The sequence below is a fragment of the Passer domesticus genome, chromosome 2 (genome assembly GCF_036417665.1).
Source record: "Passer domesticus isolate bPasDom1 chromosome 2, bPasDom1.hap1, whole genome shotgun sequence".
NCBI classification, from domain to species: Eukaryota; Metazoa; Chordata; class Aves; order Passeriformes; family Passeridae; genus Passer; species Passer domesticus.
The window spans coordinates 62952840-62977156 of record NC_087475.1 but is presented as its reverse complement, the minus strand read 5'-3'; the positions used below and the strand labels follow the sequence as shown (position 1 = coordinate 62977156).

The window sequence follows — 24317 nt, the reverse complement described above, 5'->3', positions numbered from 1 at the left end:
ACTGTAGTTTTATTAGCAGTAGCAACATTTCAAATAATTATCAATAAAACCAGTAGTGCCGAATAATGTTCAATTTTCATAGAATTGGTCTTTATTCAGTTTGGCCACAGCTATCCTTTTTTAGACCTCTGTGAAGTCAAAGTTCCAAGATTTACTTCCTTCCAATTTCAGATTACAAACGTACCTTACTGAAAGGTATTAGCATTACTTTGTTAATTCCACTACAAGAAAAAGGCAGGCTAATCTTAGGCAGTGTGAAACTACAATTAGAAGCTTTTCAAGAAAATAAGTTAATTGATTAAAAAAACGCAATTAAAAAACCTTCACGCTCTAAAGCATTAACTATAAAAGTTTTAGTTATGTACTGAATTTTTTTTAAAAGTATTCCCATAGAGGAAGTTTTGGCAGTCCTAAATGTTGCTTGCTTCTCAGCATTACACACAACCTCCAGCGAGGGGAGCCCATACCTCACACACACCTGAATGTCTACTTTTCGCTCTTTCAAAGAATTAGTTTCTGCTTTTTGAATCCATACTCAAGGCAGATTATTAAGTAGTACTTGTTCAAAATTTTTTTTAAAAAAGATTCTGCACAAGTGTCAACAAAGTTAGATGAGTAATAGTTAATAACATAGTTAATAATCTACTCAACATACCACTGTCAAGGACAAACTTCCTGGCAAAAATTTTCAATTCTTCACTGAATTTCAATGCACTATTAATTGTACATCAATTTCTGCACTATTAATTGTACATCAAGGAATTCAGTGTACTGAGTACTTAGTGTGATAATGTCATCCCTCAGGCAAACCAATAAATAATTTAACCTGACTCTAAATACAACAGACAAAAAGAAGGTTGGACTATGACAGGCAGAGCTGAAGTCAGGCTGAAAGTTCATAGTAACTTTTCTCTTTGATTGACTTATTCAGTCTAAATTTAAGTAACAGAAATGTAACAACCCCAATTTAAAAAATATGCAGTTGTAAAAGCAGTTCCTGCTATAACACTCCAAGAGAAATGCTAACATTTAGAAGATTAAAACCCAAAAAATACAGGTAAACACAGATCAAATTCTGCACTGATAGTAGAAGCAACTCTAGGTTTCTCTGTTGAACAATTCATCAGTGAAATGTTAACTTAGCTTCAGACCACCATGAACTAAATTCAATTTTTTCAAGTTACCAGGATCAGATTTCTTGTATTCCACACTCACTTCCCTTATGGAGCTGATTCCTTACATATGCTATATTTTATGGTTTTATAATCAAGAGCACTGAGGCAAATAGGAAATACTCTCAACTGAAGACCTGAACTAAGAACAAAACGCCCTTTTGTGAAGAGGCTTCAGTGCTGAAGTCTTGGGTGGTACAAGTGTGACTTCCAGAGTGGCACCTGAATAGTCAGACAGGAAAGTTTCCTTAACCATAAGCTAAATGTTAGCATTTATCAGTCAATAATTATGGCCTTGGTTTCAATCTGATGCTTTTGACAGTTTCGCAACCTTTTAATATCGAAACAGCTTTCTACTTTAGGGCAGCTGGCAAAACATGACCCACTTTGCATCTGTGCCTCGGTGTATTATGACAACAAAACCCTGGAGAAAACCAAAACAAAAGCAGCAGTAAAAGTCCACTAATGTATCTGACCTTCACTGTGAACAGGTTATTAACAACAGTTTCTATTGAACAGAAATCACTATTTTTGCTTAGCTGATTGTTTCAGCTTTGTTTCTTTATGGATTCTTCTATTATGGTAGTTATGTACCTGCACCAATAAATGCAGATGGAAGCAGGATATTTTAATAGTTAGTAACTTTCAAAAATAATAAATAAAAGCAGCAGAAGAGAGAGGAGCAAAATTAACTGCTGTTTGAGTACAACTTTTACAACTCTTGAAAATAAAGCAAGTAAATAAACCCACAAAGTTGTTTCACCGGAGTAAAAAAAAAGACTGAAACTTCACTCTTTTGACACTACATATTCCACAGCAAATTAAAGTGCATCTTCTGGGGAATTTAGTCTTATAAACATCCCCTGGAGAATATTGTCCTTAGCCACGTGGGGCATTCACCACATACTCATGTTTCTGAAAACACAAAATTAAGTAAATTATATATGGAACACCTACCATTGTCACTGTCTCCTTCAGATGGGATACTGTAGCTAAAGTTGTCCCATGTTTGTGCCTGTGTAAGTGTGTTGAAGGAGATAGGAGGAAAACTGAGGGATGGGTCTGCTGGAGGGGAGTGATAACCAGTCCAACCATGGTGGCAATAAGGACCAGAGTGGGGATAAAAGTGGGCAGCAGCATTTAATATATGGCATTAGGATTGTATGGTAATGGCAAAGATGTAATTCAAAGGTGATTAATACAAAATGCATAAATTTTGAGAAAAGAATGAAAGATGGTGCAGAATAAAAAGAACGAAGAGTTAAATGTTAGTACTTGCAAATCATACATTTTATGTGCAGTTAAGGCTGTCAAGCTTAGCAAGATCACTGTAACCATAGCACTTCACACAACTTTTTACAACCAAGTTTTAAGAAAAAGTACCCATAGATTTTACATTATAGCCTGATAAAATCCCTGACTCTGAGTCAGAAGGTAAATATACCAGCTGTGAAGTTTCAAGGAGGAAACTTCAACAGAATCAGGATTTTTATATATTTGTGTAACTACATAAAAAGAACACTTCTCACAAAGAAAAATTACACATCCATATGAAAATATTATTACAATTTCCCAGCTGATTTTGGAAGTAGCAACTACGTTATCACTTGGATTCTCATTTTGTTGAAGGACATTCAGTAAGTACATGTACCACAGATGCTTTCCTTTCATTTTAATTCGCTTAATAATAAATGAAGTGCTACCTTTTTTTTTTTTTGCTAACTTCCCTGGCAACAAATTCAAATCTACAACGGGTCCACCATGCTATGTAAGTACTGGTCCTCCACAACTTTTAGAGGCTTCCCAGGGACAAGAATAGGCATAGAATACCCCCAAAGGCTGATCCTGAATTTGCACAACAAGCTTTGGCAAACTTGCACCATAGGCAGTCTTCTAACAAACACCACATCATTAATTATTTGACTGGAATCTCTGAAGTACACAAAACTGTACATTTCCACAGAAGCTGCAAAAGTCTGCAGACTATTCACCATATGACTGTAAAAGCAAGTTGTACCTACAGTTCATGACCACCCATGAACTCGTTATGGAGCTAAATTGGGGCAGCAATACAGCTCCCGTTCTCCCTATCCATTCTGCCTTCTCTCCCTTTAACTGTCACCACACCACCTCTTACTGATCCTCAGATCCTTCTGCAGTTTTTTTTCCTTTCCCACCACATCTGCTCTGTGCTTCTGTCTCTTGTCTCAATTGTGGCAAGGATTTCTGCCCAAGCTTTCCTCAAACCTCGATTCTATAGTGTTTCAGAACTGGATACTGACACCCTTAAAATATCTCCTTCCTGAATCTCTTCAGCATATCACCCATCCTTTCAAAGCTTCACACTGGTTTCCTATTTTCTGACAGAGATTCAAATCTTTTCTGCCTTTCACAGTGATGTTGCTCCTTAATGAACTCTTTCTGTATTTGATCATAATGTTCCTTATCACTTCAGAAAAAAAAAAATTAATTCACTTATTTCTTATTTTTCTACATGTATCTTCACATTTATCTACTGAATCCTACACACAAGTGACATCCATGTTCCTCAGACCAAACTAGAGACTAAACTACCTCTGCTCTAAATGCTAAACCATAAACACAAATCAATTCAAGATTGCTGTGCAGACCTAAAAGCAACTAAAACCACTCAAATATTAGAATAAAGTCCAAAGTAAAGTTTCAGTAGGCACAGAAAGTCCCTCTTTTCTAACACACCAAACTAATATTCAGAAGGAACTTATTCATGTAGGATTTCTCCTACCCGCAATTTTGGAATCAAAGTATTAACGTGATAGTAATTGAGATTGTGTCACATAAAATTTCACCTTAAACTTCTTTTCAGAGTTTCACAGCTCTCTCTCTTTAAACTTTCCCGAGGCTGGGTCACTGCTTCTGGCTATTGGGACACCAGCTGAAATTCAGAGTCAGCACAACTTAAACTCTGAGTCAACACTGAGTAACAGTACACAGATTTATGGCAAAAGGTAAACAGTCTGACTCTGGTAGCAATTGGGATTCTCAACTATTTTCCAAAGTACACAGATAGTGCAGTTAGGGAACAACACAAATGGAAGGAATAAATATCCAGAGAGAGAAAGACAGTAATGAGCACTCAAATGAGAGAAAAATACTGTCAAGTTCCATTGATCATTATATGTTCCAACTAACTTGAAATACAAGCATGTCTACCATAGATACTAACATTGTGCTTCAAGTTCTCTACAAGTCACCCAAACTGAAGGCACTAGATTCATGTTATGCTGCATAACAATGTTATGTTATGAACAGTTGCAAGGGAACAACTTCTCACTTCAGAATACAAAGTGCTTTGTGACTTCAAATTTTGTCAGTGATTGCTTCAGCCTCTGACAGTAGAAATTTTTTTGTCTGTGTTGCTGTCACTTTGTTCAGTAGAAACTAAGAAACACAGTGACCTAGACATGGCACAACACAAAAGGAAAAACAACTCTTGATTGCAAGATGTATTAGAAGTTGTTCAGACTTGATGGTCTGGTGCATTAAAGATAGCACAAGACCTTGGCAACTCTCAATTTCAACAATTAGCACCACTTTGAACATTTTAATCAATTCATGGATGAAGGATGGAGAATTAAATTTATTTGCTATTTTCCACAATTCCTTTTCAGAGTACTAATGCACTTCCCAAGAGGAAAACTACAGCTCTAAGAAAATGTTTCTGTTCAATGGAATTTTTAAGGTTTTCAAAATTAATGTGAATTTGAAAAGTCCATACTCTCTGAAAATATTTAAAATACAGAAGGAAATAATCTGAGAAATTAAAAAATCCTTTTTACATTCAAATAAACTTCTGACTCTTGGAAAAAAATCTTTCAAGAAATGTAAACATATTCATTACCTTTCAAAATATTTTCTTTTGCTACTTTGGGTTCTTTCTGTCAGCCATCAGATATGAATTTCCCCAATGTTTTTCCTACCTTAAAAATGAAGGTATAAAAGGACTTTCAGTGCTGAACACATATCAGTATGTACTAACACAGAAGTTTAAGCCACTGTGGTTTATCCTCTGGAAGCACTTATATTTATGTGTGTACTTCAAAAAACTGGAATCTTTACCACAAGTCTAGAACAGTTTACTTTCACCTTTCCAAGAGACATAAACCATTATGAAATGATGAGGAGAACAGAAAGTCAAATAGAAAGCAACATTCATTTCAAATAGATGAAAACAAACAGTGAAAATAAATGCTCAAATTTCAGAAAAAATGTGGTTGCATATATTTTCATTGAAAATTTGCCACTGTTTTTTCCACAGAGCATGGTGGACACATTTTATTTAGAACACTTCAATGTCCTTTTAATGTTGCACTTGGATTTAAGAGATTTATAGAGCCAATTAATTCAAAAGTAAGCTCTAACAAAGTTAAACAGTTAGAAGTCATTAGGACTCTCTAACTTCATTTGAGCTTACATTTCCAGTAAGTTTTAACATTTCCATGATGGCCATTAAGAACTGAAATGAAAATAACCTACAAAATACACCACAAACTAAGCTGAAAAACTTTCCTGGGTCATAGAAATGCTGGACCTCTTCACTAGCTCAGGTCTATGATAATAAAGCAGTATTAAATCAACAAGTATGAATTCCAACCAGTAATGGGATGGTTCAAATGCACAAAACTTGTACAAAGTTTAAAAGGAAATAAAATGAAGAAACTACAGACCTGCCAAGCAAACCAGCTTTCAAAGGACAAACATGCAGGCTTCACAAACATGCCAGTATTCTCTGCCATGTACTACTCCTATCTGTAAGTATTTCTGGTATGTTAGCAAAACAGCAGAACATGAAACGTGCAGCTTTACAATCCCTTTGCAAGGTTTCATTTTGAACATGGTGCTACATAGCTAATACACTGTATTTTTATCTGAAACTGGACATCAAGTTTTACTATTGCCAAGTTCCCCTACCTTACATGGTATAAATTTAAGGTAAGATGACTGAAGCTAGACATGATCAAGTGAGAAACTGTGCAGTAATGGGTCTTAGTGCCTGCAGTGTCTCATATGGAAAAGAAAATAAATTCACATTATCAAGTTTAACACAACCATAACATGACCAAAAGACACTCCAGTATTGGCATGCTCAAAGATTTTAGAATATATGAACTTCAATTAGTACAGTGCAGAAAATCAGCATGTTCTAACCAACTGACTTTGGTATTCAATGAGGCTATACACAGCTGCAATATATAAAAAGGGGACAAAGTGTAGGACTTGTGCACATCTGGTCTTGAATCATGTGACTTGGAGGTTTTGTTGCAAACATTGCAATCCAGCCTTTCCAGAAATTCTCTCAAAAATAGAGTCACTAGGCTATTTCACCTGTACCTATTCTAGTCATTAAGTATAAGAAACTTGGGCATGATATGCCAAGATTCAAAAGTGCATGTTAAACTAACGCTTGAACAAGAACTCAGTCTTGCGTATTCTTCCACAAAGCAACTTCCAACCCCCAGCAGCAGATTTCACTGTGGGCTCAGAACACAGCCCACATCCTGTGAAAGCAGCAACATGGCCTGGGCTCCTTCACTTTTTTCTCCTAACAGCGATATTGCAATATCACCACTGGACTATGCAATATTACTCTATGTTTTATTTTCAACAGATCCTGAAAGGACCCATTTGCTCACCATTTAACCTGTATTTTAAACTTATGTAGTAATATCAACACTTCTAAATCATCAGGAACAAGACAGACTGAGGTTGCATTCCAACAACCAAAGAAATGCAGTGGAACAGATCTGTCTAACTATATATGACAACTACTTGAGAAACTTCAAGTATATTCCTTCATAAAAATAGCTTTCTAATACTTTAAAACAAAACACAAACAAAAACCAACTAAATCTATGGGTACAATTTCATAAACATTTTCACAATGTTTCACCAGCAGTTTCACAAACTGCTGCCATTATTACTAAGTATTTTGTTATGGAAACTACAAGCTTGTAGGGGTTTACCATCACTTTAAAAGCATTTGTGGTGAATGAGAGAAAACATAACTATGGTCTTAGTATGCTGAAACATACTGAAAACTACAGCCACTCATTAGAGGAGATATGGCATGACTTAATATTGACTACCTCTGTACAGAGAAGACAAAAACTGAATTAAAATGTGTAGCTAATCCAGTTTTTAAAGGAAGCTGTTATCCAAGCCCTCAAATACATCTCTGTGTTTGGGAGGTTTTTTGTTGATACTTGTTTTTAGGTTTAGTTTGTTTCTTTGTTTTCAAATAAACTGCTGCTTGTTAAAAGACTGGTGGTTACATAGATACAGTGCATTGCAAATTCACTGAACTCAGTTGCTGGCTGAAGTAAAGATGTAACCTTTCCATAACGCTTGATCTTTACTCAAGCCTAACTACTGACAGACTCAATAAAGTGAAAAATTTTCAGAGCAACAAGTGTTTTCCAAAATAGTCTAATTATTCACATCTATTTTTGAACAAAATCTGAACTGTATCACCACATACTAATCAAGCAAAAAATCTTATTTCAATTAGTATGTCAGCACAGATGATAAATATATATATATGCATATAAAATGTGTAGTTATATCCAGACACATTTTTATATACATATAATTTTATAAAATACCGAATTTACTAGAAATGGATGAAAATTGATCCATATATAATGTGCAAATAAATACTTCTTACAAATTCAATCTTGATTCAAAACTAGAGAACCTTTAAATGTTCCAAGCTTCTTCTAACTGTTGTACAGAAAATGTTACATTGCTTACTTCTTCATGGGGAAAAATAGAGATATCTAGTCATAATAGAGATGCAAAAAAACCCAAACCAGTACACACAAACTGTTTGCTCACATTACCTGATCGTGGCTTCAGGCCAAAAGGAATTGTGGTGTTTGTAATAGGAGACATTGTTGGACTTTTATCCTTATTCTGTGTAATTCAAGAACATACATCAAAGTTAGAATAAAACCCAGAATATATCTCAGCATATCTGATCATGCAATATGCAAAAGTTAACACTACTGCATGCTATAACTATTCCCATAATCTGATCACAATAAAGTCCCAAACCTATGAAAATCTTCCTTTTTTATTGCACCTTATTTCTCTGTTAGAAAATATGAGTTTCTGATAAAAGAAAGCAAGATATTCCTCCTAGTTATAAATAAGCTCAATTATTTATCAGTTTTCTCCCATGTCATCATTTGGCTCCATCAGACATACATTTTGTGGCAGAGTACATTTCAAAAACCAAAGGCATGTCTTTTCCTTAGCACGTTTGTTTCTTTCACAGAGTTAATTACTACTCTGCATGGTATTTTCCATTCAACACCAAATTTCTGCATTAAAAAACAGAAAAGAGGAAATTAAGCTTGTGCCTCAGAGCAGGATCTCCCCTGACCCTGAATTAGGCTAAGAGTCGTAGCAGGAAGAATGGAGCAGCATCATACCACCAATGGCAATGCAGAAAGAGTCCCATAATGGGAACCAAATAATGGGAATTCCACTTAACAAGTGATTCCACTGGGAACTACAGAATTCCCATCACCAAGAATGGTGGATGGTGGCTGTGTGTTCACAAATTTGCAATATGCTTATGCCCAATGCAATATATAGAGAGAAGCCCTACTTCTGCACAAAAAAAAAAAAAAGGTAAATAATCTCCATATGGAGCTCCATATTGTTTTTGCCTTTTGCCTTTTTGATCTTCCAATGAGATTTACAAGAGAAAGCTACAGGATCAATAAAATTAGATGCCTCTCTGAAAACTAATCAAGGACATGACACAACTGTGCAAAAAGGAACAGCACTGAAATCAATAGAAAATCTTGTTGAACCAGGAAGAATTAAAAAAAGAAAAATTTAAAAAGTGTGTCTGAATGGAGAAAATGTAAAAAATTTAAATGTTTTATACTAAACTGCATAACTCTGAAGCAAACTGATCAGAAGGCATATTTTTATACCCTAGTAAATCTCAGAGATGACAAGATTAAACTACATGCCAAGCAAACCACATCCATTTCTGATGCAAATCTCAGTCATATGTTCTGTGGAATTCAGTGTTGTTTCATTTAGTCTATGAAACATTCATATAAAACATATAAGAGACAAACAAATGACATCTCACCTCATTGTGAGAGGTTTGCCCACTTGTGTTCCAAACAATTAGGTCATTCTGCATGAAAGTAAAAAAATAAAAAAGACAAAAAACATTTCAGAACCCGAAAATATTTCAGATACACTGCAATGGGAAATTTTACTAATTACAGTCAGATACACATTTTATTTTTTTTTCCACTGAAATGAAGAATTTGCATGAATCATAAATATTTCTACTGCTAGCTGAATAACTCTTTTTTTAAAAAGCATGTGGAAACAATTCACACAGATTTGTAATTTACTTTTTTGCTTCAATACTAAGGGATTATAAGTGTATTTATAAGATTTTAATGTTTATTGCTTAAAATGCAGCGTATTTCTTTTAATTAAACTATCATGAAGATTTAATTTTAAAATATACATTTTCAATACAGATTTGAAGAAAGGTATTCTGTAAACAATTGCATTCATAATTGCAATATAACATACCTTTTGTTACCACTTCTGTAACAGTTACATTGGAAACATGTACACCACATTGATAAATATGAATCAAAATCATTAATTGAGCAGCAATCATAACTCAGCAGAAAGACAACTGGCATAAGTAAATTATAATTCAATTCAAAACAATTTCCCCAGGGTCAATTTTTTTTTAATTGACAAAAAATGGAAACAAAAGAGAGCACTTGGAACATTAGGTCCCAACAGTCACAGAGCTTTATCACAGCAGTATCTGATATGATGATGATTATATATATGAACATTTGAAAAACATCAAGAAAAACAAAAACAAACAAACAAAAAAACCCACTATTTCTGGATAGCACAGACAATATTAAGGTACTGCCAATATAGACAGCATCTTCTGTAATTTTGTTCTCACAATCTCCTTGCCAAGTGCAGTCACAAAATCCCTATATAGCAAGTTCTGAAGCAATAACATACACCCCAAATATTTATGGTTTTTTTGTAGCTCTACATTTCTGGATCATTACAATATAGAAATCTTAAAATATTTTTGAAACTTCAAAAAATATCACCTCAACCTATATACAGCCTGCTTGCAATATTAAATACAATAAAAAACCTGTGGCTAACAAACTTAGAAACTTGTATAACTACAAAAGAATATTAGGGGTAAGGTGAGAAAAAGAGACAGGTGCTTCATTTTCTTGAAGATCTAACTTGGTGACATTTTTTTCCAGGGGAACGCAACCCCTGCAACTACTATGCTTTTATTGGATGTATTTATTATATTAGTTCTTTCCAAAGGGATAGGACTTAATCAACTTCCCATTTGCAGTCAAATCTTGAGATTCATGCTAAGGCAAAAAAAAGCCCAATTCCCACACTGGTTCTAAACCCATCATGTCTGCACACAAATTGACAGAATGCAATGATCTATTCCAAATGTTTCCACATTTATTGTATCTGAACACTTCCATACCTGGCTCAATGACCATTTTTCACCCTGTTCACAAGTTCTTGCTTCAGGCTTTGCTTTCTCCATAATCAACTCCCTCCTCCTCTGGAATTCCAGTTCCTCTTCAGCATTTTCTCTCTGTAAGATAAATAACTCTTCTGTCTGTACTTCTGTACTACTGGAAACAGAACTTTTTTTTTTTTTTTTTTGCATAGCATTACTTTGGAGTATTTCTTACAAATACTGGGATATAAAGCAGACACAGAAACAAGTAGATACTATGCAAGTGCAGTTCCAGCACTAACAGGTGGATAATGTAAATCTAAACCAACTACTTCACTAAAAAAATTATTTCATCAGACAGGATACAGAACAAATAATAAGAAACATATATCACACTGTAAAACTCAAACTCCATCCTTTAACTATACTCTCTAACTATACTGACAGTACTCTGGAAAAACACTGATTTTTATTTTACAAATTATTTTGGGCTTATCCTTAATGAATATAGTTTCTCTACACCAGAAGGTGGAGATGGGGTGGGGACGGGGGGGCACAGGGCAGGTGGGTGAAATGGCAGATGATGAAGCATAGCTGAACTGACATATAGGGATACAGGGTGGGGAAGCTAAAATGAAAAAGTAACAGATAAACACCGAAAAATTTTACATCTACAGACACACACAGAGACAAAAACAAACAAGCCCCACAATTCCATAAATATGTTAAAGAAGAATTATTTTTGCCCTTCAGCCTACTTACTTTTAACCTTTCCTACTTGGCAAATTACTAATTGATGAAATTGTGGGTTCATTTTCTGTCTTTCCCCCCAGATTATTTTGCAATTATACACTTATTAACATACCTGACCAAGAGAAGACATGTCCATCAGTAATTGACCACTATATATAAAGACAAAGGCAAATATGTAATTTATCGTGTAGCAACTTGAACATGATACATGTAACAATTTTTTTTTTTCTAAAGAAGGTATATAAACACACTTTACTGTAGAGTCTTGAAATTATAAAACTGTTGCTGGTTCTGTGGGATACAGATTCACAGCACTACTCTCTGAAATATCCATGCTTAATCTGCAAGGTTTGAAATATAGCCCAGTACAATGTTTTTAACTTGTTAGTAACAAGTCTATTCAATATTTAATTTCAAACATGAAAAAATATACATGAACTATTTTTATAGTTATAATTTTAAACTGTTCAGTGTCATCTCTTAAGAGCTTTTGGAAATGCCTCCTGATGCTTCAGTTCAGTCTGAAGCACCATTCATGGTTTCATTTGCAAAGTACTACCCTGAGCAATGGCTTGTATCAAAACAAAAGGACCTGTTTACTACCAACAACTGTGTTGTTATCTAGAAGCCTGCAGATTTCTGTATCTAACCTCTAGAACCCAGTGATCAAATGGAAGCCACAGCTTTGCCTGGATATTTCCACTTAATTTACAGTGGCTGAAAATAAAGCAGTAAAATAGAAAATGAAAGAAAGTAGGAAATACAGGAAAGCAAATATAGAAATACAATGCAAACACTGAAAATATTGAAAAAGGTTGAATCTGAAATCTCTTCCCAGAAACAAAATTCTGCCTGTGTGTAACAGGGTATGCAGATTTTAAACTCTGCAGAACACTAAACCAACAGTAACTGGACAAGCATTTCATAAGTTTAAAAATCACACCCACTAGCAAAAACAGCTTGAAAGAATTCCAGTCAGAGCACGTTAGGTGCACTAGCATCACCAACTGCTCCAGCCCCTACAGTGTTTTCTCCTAAAGAGCTTTCAGTGTGAGATAAGGATGGTCCTGGACTGAGTTAATTATTTCAACCAGGTTACCTTGACTAGGCCACCAGCGTTATATGGATGCACAAAGGAAACTGGAAAAAGTCACAGTGGTTGACATGCTCTAAGTTTAAGTTAAAAGCAAATGCCAGTTTTGTGCATCTTAAAGTAAGCATTTACACTCCTTTCTGGATCTGGATACACACAAAACCTCTTAAGTATGAAACAAAAAAATTTCTCACAGTGCTTTATATAAATCAAGTATATAACAAAATGCCATAAAATCCAGTAATTATTGGGAAAAAAAAAAAAAAAAGGAACCCATGGTCCAGAGGACTGAAAGTCTATAGCATCATTTGACAAGTACTTGGTACTCAAATGTATCTTGCTCCTTAGGTCTGGATGCTAATATACAGGAGGTGTATATTGAAAAGCCAATATGGCACTCAGAAAATAAAATATAAATGTTCATATTTTAAGGTGAGAAAAAAACCTGCAGCCACAAATCCCCCAAATGCTGTAAAAACAACAGTAGAGAAATACAGACATACATGACATGATTAGCCACTTCTACAAGTAATTATTAAATTTACTAAAAGTATCTCTGTGTGTAAACAAAAGCCAGATTTCCTGTATTTTATTGACCTTCTCAATTTAATAGAAGTACCTAAATATGTAGGAAATATTAGGAATATGTTGGGAAACAAAAAAGCAAATTAACAAAATTTATCAGGCTAACAACTGAAGTATTTTGCTGGTGTATTTTTCCGAAACAAACACTTTCCTTTTTTAACTACAACACTCTTCTGACAAAGTAATAAGCCTCATATGAGGCGCAGAAACAATGGTATCAGGAAGCTAAAGGAACTAAAGAGATTTCCTAATTGTCTATTTCCTAATTTTACAACATTTTATTAAGAAAATATATTTTTGATTTAAGTATTTAGTGTATGATTCAAAAATTCAAGTATTCTTTCTACGATGCAAAATAAAACCAGCTGTCTCTCTAGAAATACTGGCAGGAATCAATTTCTGTCCTAAAAGTACAAAAGTCTGCTAGGTGAAAAAGCAGTTCAAAATAGGCATTTAAAGTAAAGAACAGTGTAGTCACAAAAGCAAGTAGCTATAAAGGGAGGAAAGAGAACCAAGCATACTTAAGGCTGAAGTGACAAGGAGGTTTCTAATCTTCAGAGAAATGAAGCTGCAAATCAGCTACTTCATAGAAGTAAGAATTAAAATGAGTTTTGAAATGAACTAAATTTCTGAAGGTGATTACACTAAGAAAAGCAATAGCAAGCATACAGACAGACAGAACTACAGGCACCACCACTGTCATACCTTTCCAGTAGGGCAATGACTTGCTTTCTTTTAAATATTTATTCTTCTGTTTAGCTGCAGTTCCAGAGCCATTCTTTGTGACTTTGGCCACTTAAAATGGGCATCTAAATCATAAAAGCTTGTCTTCTGCAGTCAGGGGAAATCTAAGTAACTTTCTTTGCCTCTTCCTCCTTTGGATTTCAGAATACTAAAGAAACTCCCCCACTAATTCAGGCACCTCCTTTATGTGCTTCACTGAATTGGTATGAAGATGGGCCAGAAGCCCTTCTCATTCCAACGATAAATACCAAGCATGAGTAAGAGGAAAATTTGTAGTCCCTAAAAGAAATGTGACAATCCTAGACAAAACTGCAGATAAGCACAGTAGTGCACATGAGATGAATGGTTAAGGGGTGTCCTCACCTCTGGTTTTAGGTTTCTTTTATGCCTTCTTAATTTACTGGGAATCTTGTTTAGATATTCGAGAGAGAATTTGAGTTTCCTTAACTACCTAGAACACACTGGTATGCTAACAAAGCACTTGGCAACTCCAGAGAGCTTTCAGTTGACATTCAAAAGAGAATTCTAATGTAATTCACAAAAAATTTTAAAATATATTACATTATATTATTATACTATTATATATCGGCTACTGTAAGCATACCTGTTGGAATCTTGCAATAAATCTACAGCTTCTCTTAGTTGTTCTATCATTGCTATATCAATAGTTTGTTCTTCTGATAAATTTATGCTATAACAAAAAACAAAAACATTTAAAAAAAAGTACAACAGCAATTACCAAGGGTAGTGTGAATTTCGATATGAGAGGTCTACTTTCCAACTGGCATGCAAACACTGTAGGGGGAAAACCAGCCTCTCTGCACACTGGGATGTGCTGAATTTATGGAAAAAGCTTCTTCTGAAAAAACTCTCCAAAACTTCGTCCTTAACAAAGCCCCCCAGCCTAATACATACATAACTTAATGTGATGAAGTAAAACTTTAAGCATTCAACGGAACAGAATGACTTCCAAAACTGAACATTTATTCACCAATATCTGACTCTTAAAGGCACTCATGCCATGTGTTGTTTAGCACAAATAGTAAATTCAATGAGTTTTTATAAAGGCCAGCTTGCTTTCTTTTGCTTTTCAACATTTATAGTTATTTTTGGGGATTAGAAATATAACCTCCCATTAGTTCTGCCATAAGGCTCTTTCAGAAAGTATTTATTCTTTCCTCCCTTCAGGTTTGGGTCTTTTTTTAATATCATATAGGACTACACTGTTCTGATGAGTGACAACTTCACAGTACAGTCATGTTGAATTTCCTTTCCTTATGCACTTAGCAACTGATGTTCATTTGTTCTACTCTGGAAGTAATGTATATTTGAAAAATGATTGCTTCAAGGTTAAAATTATAACAAGTAAGAAAAAGAGTAAGATATGTTTTCTAACCAAATTGATTTTTAAAATGTGCATTAAATTTAGATCTTAAAAGTTTGGATGATCCCTTTAAAGGGAATACCTTTAATAAACAAAGTATCAAAGTACCTAATTAAAAAAGATTGCAATCTACACAGATAAAAAGTTATTGGGACATAGAAATTAATTAGTTGTAATATAACATCCACTCTACTCAGCAAAAAAAAATGTAAAACACTGAGCAACACACACAAAGTGCAAGGTTATGCTATTGTCATGCCTCCAAATCTTCAAAATTATTAAACAGCAAAGTCATACCAGTCCTGGTCAAACTAATTAAATGACATAGCTAATTATTAATAGATACATAAAAAATACTCACATTTCGTCTGCTTGCCATTGCGTGTCCTCTTCTATTCTCAATAATTCATCACACTCTGCTGCTCTGCTCTGTAAGCAGACAAAAGTGATAATGAGAACTGAACTTTGCAATTAAGTAGGCAGATAAATTTTGCTTTCCAACTCAGTACTGACCTAATTTATTTAACATCTTAGGCTGGCTGGCTGAAACAATCCAACACTTCTGCTCCATTCCTCACTCCTAAGATACTGATTACAAGATCTCCTATTCAGATTTTATTGAGGTCAACAGCCCTTACCCTCCCTTAACTGTGACAAGAAAGTCAAGCAGCATAAGAATTCTTTGTTCTATGTCCCAGATTGCACTTGTGACTTTCTGGCATATAGAAACAATGCTTCAATTAAGCACGATCCCAAGTCTCCTTCTCCTTGCTCTCCTACTGCAGCCAGATTTGTTTACAAAGCAAGGAAATTCCAAACATGCAAACAAACAGTGTCAATTACACACTTCATGCATAACTATTAACAGGATTCATATTTGACAATTTTGACAGCCATGAATCATTTCTTTTTTAATAGGAACAAATTGGAACAAAAGTTGCATCCAGGAATTCACATCAGTCAGCCAGTTTAGGTTCAATGTAGTCAAATTAGATCCCCCACACAAACATGAAGTGCTACTTATTTGAAAACCTGAATCTCTTTAATGCTTCCACTTGGTGTTTTGCTACTCTTTCATCTCAAGACAGGCAGGAACACTGAAGTAGTTCAGCTGCCAGTAAAGACAGAAGCTCTCTGAATGAATATGTATTTGTACTTCTAGAGAAGAAACAGCAATCCTCTTTTGTGTCATGTGTTTGGCATGTCGGTTGCATCATCCTGTATCAACAAATTCTACCCAATTCTGATGTATGTGACACTGAAGAGTGTACCAGCTTCTCTAACACTCTCCAATGATGGCTCATTTCCCAGTGACAATCCCTAGCAGAATGAATAAAGCCATTCTTTTTCATGTTTGTTCACCTTACAGGAATAATGACCATGATGCTTTCCTGTAACAAGGGTACCTACCATAGGACAACAAAAATGTAGCACTTATTCTAGAAGGTAATTTAAATTGTCTTTAAGGATCTCTCAACTGCTATTATAATGTTTAAAAAAATTGAGAAAATGTATTTTAGTACCATAACATTACTTCAAAAATTAGCCACCACAGCTAGCACAAAGTTATCCCACATTTTAGCAATGTAACAAACAGAATAAATCACTCTACTCAAAATATAAAGCAAATAGCACAGAAAAAACTGCCATTTTTCTTAAAGCCTTAAACATAGTTAAAGGATAACTCTCACATATCCTAAACAGAGTTCCGGGTAAATTGTCCTAGATCAGTTGTAATAATTTTAAACATAACTGCTTATTTTTGCTTTCTGCATATTTTTAAAACAATTAATATTAGCTGCAGTCTCTTATTAAAATATCTGCTATTTAACATTTCTATTTACTCTGCACTTACAAAAGTAGCAGAAATATTTTTCCCACTTAACATTGTCACAAACTTGCCTTAATGTAGCTCATAAATTCAGTAGTAAGAGTATCCTGTTCATCAAACTGGTTTTCTGTTTCTCGTGACTTATCATTTACAAACGTGTGAGAAGATCCTTGATGGAATTCCACTAGGAACAGCAATGAAAAAAAAAAAAAAGAAGAATTATCTCAAAAATTAAGTTTAAATTCATATTAAAAATTTTAAACAGGTTAAGATCCTGTCTTTGCAAACAGTGATGCCAAATCATTTCTGAGTTGCAATAAGTCCATTTTCTGGGTATATACAGCTGTATATCAAAAGCACTACAGCAAGCACTGAAGGAGCCAGTTTTGAACTGCATCAAGTCTGTCTTGCCAGTCCCAATACAAGAACACAGCTGGAACAACTGTGCAGTGTTTAACTGTGCAGTGTTTAAGAAATTCAGATGTCTTAGGCAGTGACTTGCAATTGAATGCAATTTCAGAGTTACTGTGCTGTAATAAACCATCAAGTAGCCAGCAAAATTATTTAGAGCCTGCCCTAATCTTTTGCCTACATAGACTATCTCCAAGGACATGATCCTATGATTTACCCTCTCCAGTTTGCTAATAAACACCGTAGGATAAAATCCTGCTATCTCTCTTCATATTCTATCAAATTCTGATGAGTTCTCCATGGAAGTTCACTAAAGTGGGTAACGCTGAGGATGTGCCATCTCCTGTTCACGTGGTTTCCATACGCAACTTGCTGATTTCATCCTGCTATTCATTATTAGTATGTGCAGAACTTGGAGAACCATTGTTTATCACTACGTAGTGTAATTTAAAAAAATATAAGTTACTTTTTAAAAATTGGATAAAATTAGATCTCTCACAAAATACGAAGACATTTACTAGTTTCCAGAGGTGATGCTGACTGACTAAAAAAGCTTCATATATACACTAAGTCCAGCTATAGAAATAGCAGGACTCCATTATTGCACTTTGCTAAATTACTGATCATTGATATTAATTGAAGGATAACACAGCTCAAACTTTTCTTCCCCCAGTCAGAATCAGATCTTATTAACTCTTGAGACAAGGTGCAGCAAGTGTTTTGGAAATGCTGTTGAAAATTACTAGACAGTAAACAATTCAGTATAGTAAAGATTTTCTAAGTAGCATACTTCTTCCACTTTTACACAACTGCATGCCCAAAGCCCTCTGGGTAAGCAGGCAGGCATGGAATCAACAACAGAATTTCCCTGTTTTTTACATTCCAACCTTTTCTTGAGTTAGGATGGTGACCTGAATCATCCTTTATAATATGATCTTCTTCCACAATGTCCGACATTGGAACATTAAAGCTGATAGTATCTTCATCAGATGGCTAGGAAAAAATAAGAGAAACACTAGTCCCAGGTCAAACCAAGAATGACAAAAATGTACATATTAACAAGATTGCCCACTAAAGAGCTGCAAATGAACATGGGAGAGGTTACCAGAGCATCTAACGCGACCACATCCTGTTGTAAGAAGTTGTAATCACGCTGAATATATCCTCACATGAGGTTTGCCAAGTAGAACAATTCACATGTCCTCTTTTCCTGTCTTACTCATTGGCACTAGTCCTCTCGTTGCACTGACACCACTGCACTGTGCTGCCGTCTGTGCTTCCTTGGGGCAGCTGAAAACAGGGCTTCCTTGTAGCCACTAAAGGCTGTAGAAACACTGAGCCTCATATGATGGCCCCTTTTTTTCCCTCCACAACTCTTCTTCCCTGCTTTACCAAGCAGCTTCTGAACTGAATGCCTACAGCAAGCAAGATCAACACCAAGCAAGGCAATATCTAATTATGTTAACTGACAGAGCTGAAAGAAAAAAGGCATAGACTCTCAAGTACACTAGCTTTTTCTGACTTAAAAGCTCACCCATTTTTTCAGCTCTATTAGCTGGTACACTAAAACACCTGACTTGTATCTAACAAACCTATCCTGTCTATGACTTTACAGATAGCAGCTGCACAACAAAGCACAGACACAATTGTGTCCCAGGCCACTATGGCTCTGTTTCTTTGCAAGGCCAGCAATCACCTGCTCAAGAGGGACCTGCTCACATCCCCTCCTGAGGTGAGCTAGAGCAGAACCACAGTTTGCAGAAGAGGCCAAGTTTCTATTCTTGTTCCCCTGAGACAGAGAACTTACCACTACAACAGTTTCAGAACTTTGCAAATGTATTTTCCAGATAGCCCATGAATGTTGCTCATTATTTAAATGCTCTGTGTTTCTGTAACTTGTTACACTGTGCATACATTATCCATACATGTATTCTGTAATTATAACTGCTATATAGTGCAAATAGCACTTTGCTCCGTAGCCTTGAAAAAAAAACTTTAAAGGAAATTATATTCCCCATTGTTTCAGTTCAGACAACTGTATCAAAAAAGATCTGTAATGAAATGTGTTACATATAATCAGTTATTTAATTCTAGCTAGCTTCTAGCAGAAGTTTGCCATTCTTGCTACTTTTAGATGTTCATAAACTATGTTGAAAGTATTTTTTTAACTCCTGAAGCTACAGGAAGCTACAGTTTGTGATAAAGGATGGAACAAATCCAACTTGCTCTTAAAAACCCTATCAAAGATACATGTGGTTATTCCTATTTCCCAAGAATACCCTGGACTCAAAACATGTTGTAAATGTGGACCATGATGAATGCTCTTTCTGATGAAGAAACTGCATGTTATTAACTCTATGAATTCACTGGCTGTATTTTTCGGCTTAAGGAGAAAAAAATTAAGGAGGAAAAAAAGGGTGTTCAGGGGTGTCATAAAGCCTTTTCAAAATAAATTTTAAATTTTAAAATTAGTGATATTTTAAAATTAAACCAAATAGTTAAACCAAATAGTATCTCCAACAGAAAATAAATTGCACTCCAAGTACCCTAAACACAGAAGTTTTTTAGATCTGAAGCAATGACAATCCAACAGCTTAAAAAAGACAAGTACAATATAAATTCACTCAGACAACCAGGGTTACAGTGAAGTTCCTTCTCTTTCAGGCTGTATCTCACATGACATTTAAGTACTAAATTTGATTATTCTAGATCAAAGTTCATGCTGTGTTAATTTTTCAACTATCCTTTGAAAATAGTACAGTAAAATATTCCTACACACATTATTAGAAGTTCTGGATCCAAAACAGTTACAATTTTTTCTTTTTCCCTTCAGCAGTGTAACATGCACTTCGAAGAAAATATTTTGGAGTGTTGGTATAAAAAAAGGAACAGACCAAACAATTTGGAAACAAAAAATATTCCTTTAACAGGTAATGCCTCACTTTCAGGACCTACAGAATTCTGCAAGTAATTTTCCAGGTGTTTCCTGCCACTATACTATGAAACAAAACCTATCCAAAGCAGCCTTGGATAATACAAAAGTATCACTCCTTCACAGGTGAAATATTGTATTCAACTTCCTTCTTCTACAGTTTTATTTTTTATTGAGACAGCAAGAGAAGACAATAGACAAACCAGAATCAAAAACACCTAACATTATTCTAAGACTGAATTGAGATGATGTGCTTTGAAAGATTCTTCATATATATTCCTGCTGGTACTAATGCATTATTCATACAGGTAATAAAGCACAGACACCATTCTAATTTCATTCTAATAAATTTTAACAAAAGGAAAAATAAAGCCAAATGGAGAAAAATAATCAAAATGCTGTATTTTTCCTAAAATATGAGATAAATGGTAGACTGCCTTAAGGCAGAATTTATCTTCAAGTTGCAATGAACAATTTCACAGCAACACTACAAATTATCTTTCACCTGAAATGCCCAGGATGGGAAAACTGCCTCTATACCTGGGAAAACTGGTGCTTTAAGGACCCTACAAAGTCCAAGAGAGATATAGAAGCAGTTCATGTCAACAAGTACTCCCTCTTCTGTGTATTCATCCAAAGTCAATTAGCAAGCTTTGTAAAAATTACATTAGTGTTCAAACAAGTGATTCATTTATGTTATTAAGTTACATATGAAAAATGACATTGTAGTATTTTCTGTAAAAGAACAGAAACTCAACAGCCACTACCCTACACACTAAACAGTAATTTATATTTATTAAAAAAACCTCCAGGATCATGTTTTAATGATTATGACCGATGATTTAATGTTTATCCAAAGTTTGGTATGTAACTTTCTGACTGTAATTAACAACACATGTGAGCACATATTTGCATCATGCTAGTATTTTTTGCACAATTCCCATGTGTTACACAGGTATGAAAGGTCACATCAGAAGGAAAGTGCGTGGTAAATTTACTACCAAATGCATTTGGGATTACTGATCTCAGCATCTATTTCTCCTTAAAAGTAGAGCAGCAATCAGGTGGTGATAGAATGAGCAAATTGTTCTTATATAAAAAAAGTTTTGTGCTAGTTAAAATTATTGGTTCATTGTTAGTAGTTTTCAAAATATTTTTTGCAGCATTTCAATTGCTATCTTTTGATTACAGGCAACATGATCCATTTGCTTAAGATGATATTTATAGCTAAAGAGGAAATCAGGAAATCCTGGGATAAAAGTTTCATTAACAAGCCAGCTGAGCTTCAGGAAGAGGAAGACTGGCAAAATAGTTTGTACGTGTCTCTCAACAGACTGAATGCTCTTACAGCTAGAGGTAAACCATTAGAGATTTGGCTAGAATTTGTAACCATTCTACTTCATTTCCATCTACCAAGAAACTTGCCCAAACACTTGGAAATTCACATGGCTTTTTTTTTTTTAAGTACTATTATATTTAGAAGACCAATCAATGAGTAAGTAGACTCATGTTCATTATTTGCTTTTGAGTAACTATAAATTCAGTATCTAAGTTTGATTCTTCATACATTTGTTCCAAAAGAAACAAAATCCCTTTTCCTCAAAGGAGGACAAAAACACTAAAGAATCAGTGTAAAACTATTTTAAGTAGCAAGAAGGTCATCCTTTTAATGTGAGGCCTTTCCCATTAGGTCAGACTACAAATGCCGTTACTGTACATTTCAGAAAGATCATCATCACTAATTATTTACTTATTTATCATTATCTATTCGGTTCAACTCCACACAGGTTTAGTGCCTTGTTCAGCTACAGAGTGCCACGGAAAAAAACCCTCTGTGAATCAGTTCTAACTGCTTAGGACAACACTAGTCCCACAAAGCTACCCTTTCTCTCTGCTCAGTCAGAAAGCAAAGTTCAGGAAAGGAGTTGAAGGTTTATTTTCAGCATAGCCTAGGTGCCAGAATATTTAAACACATTAAAATCTGCAAAGTTTCTGAAGTTTCTACACTATAGCAATCTTCCATAACCACATTACAGAACATACTGAGACTGGGCACTCTTAAGTTCCCAAGAGGAAAGAGTAATCAGGCAAAGAGAAAAATATGCCATAAGTCATCAGCTTGTAACCTGTTACCATGTTTACTTTGTTGAAAACAACAGAATTCTGTTTGTTTCTCATTCTCTAGATTATGCAAACTGTCAGAAAACTGTAGAGAATTTTGACTATTGGTAAGTCTGTAACCATTCGGAAGCAAGTATCTCATGTCCACTCCAGACACAGACAAAAAAAAAATTAAATCAAAAACACCCACAGTCTCCTTTTACCTTTGTTTTATATATTTCTTAGTGTAAACTTCATGTCAAGGATATGGTTACAGAGGTTTAAGTCTAAAAGTCTTTTCACATTACTACCAAACTTAAAATACAGTCAAAATATGAGTGCTGGGAGAGGAATTTGACACAAAAGGCAGGTAACTTACCTCTGTTGCTGACAAACGTTTATCACCATTATCACTACCAACACCTGAATCTGAATCCTTTTTACTTGGGTAGATGTCATCAATGCTAGATGTGAATATAGAAAACTAAAAATCAATAAAAAGCTATCATAGCATTTACATTCAAATTCTGTTCTGGTTTCACTTAACTCTGAGCAAGTTTCAAACTATTCTTAATGGTAGAAGGTGAAATAGCCTAGTACAGTAAAATACCAAACATTTAATCTGGTGATGGTAAAATAGATCAGACTGAATGGACTAATGAAGGATTATAATAAACCTAAGGATTAATGAAGCAACAGAAATAATCTGCTCCTACCTTGCTTTTGTCTATACACTATGCAAAACTGCTTAGTCACTAGCTAAGCAGCACAGGACTGAAGCAATTTAGCCATGGACGAAGAAACCAAAATAGTAAAACTCAAAGTGGACTCATCTGACACAATTGCAACCACTGATCCATTAAAACAGAACATGTATCTCCCTCAGGCTTGAAATAATTATTAACACAGAAACCTTCTTTTGGTGCCTTAAAATAGACCTTGGAATTTAGGTTTTTGAGAAAAATCACTGTAATAACGGCAAAGGTTCTCTATTCTGGTTTCATTACCCAATATGACCTCTACTCATTTTAAAGTTCACTATTAGATGCAGTACTCTCATCACCTAAATTTTTTTTTTAAATATAACTTATATCCCTTTTTTTGCTATCCTGAAAGCTGTGACACTAAATTCAGATTTACATCACAATTTAAGAAAGGAGCTTTATCAGCCTTCATGCGAATAAAGTATCTGATTCATTACTCCTAATCTTAAATTACCTCTTATCAGTAAACACTGAAGATTATTTTGCAAAAACTGCCTTTGGAAATCTACTCTGTACCATCCCCTTACCCTAAACCTGTATTCTCCAATGTGACCAAAATACCATACAGGACATGATATTCCTGTATACAATTTTCTTGTATACTAAAAGAACAAAATAGAAAACCAGTAAGTGTTTCCCAAATGAAACACCTACTCTTCATCCTGGATTCTTCTTACCTGTGACATTTATTTGACAGAAATTCACAAAGGGGTCTCCAAAGGTACGTGGACAGAAACAATTTGATTTAAATCTTAAGATGACTGAAAGGGGGATTCTGTAACAGCGCTTGGATGTTTTTCCTCCCAGGATTTTAGCAGTAATATCTCTACTATTACTAATATCAACACTTTGTTTTTATTGAGTACTTCTCTTCAAAGATAACATACTTTTTCTGATTGGTTACAGTACACTGCCCTTGTTAGCAAAGAAAGACTGGGCTAAAAGCTGATTTCCAACCAGCTATGGAGATTCTCATAGAAAGGAGCTGCTTTGTATCT

The 24317-nt window shown here is 34.8% G+C and overlaps 1 protein-coding gene across 8 annotated transcripts in view; it reads right to left on the bottom strand.

Annotated features, from left to right (window-relative positions):
- LRCH1 (leucine rich repeats and calponin homology domain containing 1) overlaps positions 1-24317 on the bottom strand; it is a 115842-nt gene that overhangs the window by 27141 nt on the left and 64384 nt on the right. For 3 of the 8 annotated variants that reach the window (XR_010356121.1, XR_010356126.1, XM_064408763.1), the window contains exons 7-16: positions 22935-23019; positions 18411-18516; positions 17184-17296; positions 15643-15710; positions 14502-14588; positions 11588-11624; positions 10744-10857; positions 9322-9369; positions 8051-8123; positions 2130-2237 (exon numbers count right to left, since the gene is read on the bottom strand). Coding sequence is in view for 2 of the 8 variants with exons in the window: in XM_064408763.1 (XP_064264833.1) it covers positions 2130-2237; positions 8051-8123; positions 9322-9369; positions 10744-10857; positions 11588-11624; positions 14502-14588; positions 15643-15710; positions 17184-17296; positions 18411-18516; positions 22935-23019 (839 nt within the window). In the remaining 6 variants the exon portion in view is untranslated. The remainder of the gene's footprint in view (positions 1-2129; positions 2238-8050; positions 8124-9321; positions 9370-10743; positions 10858-11587; positions 11625-14501; positions 14589-15642; positions 15711-17183; positions 17297-18410; positions 18517-22934; positions 23020-24317) is intronic. The other 5 variants (XR_010356124.1, XM_064408764.1, XR_010356122.1 and 2 more) reach the window with 4 other exon arrangements.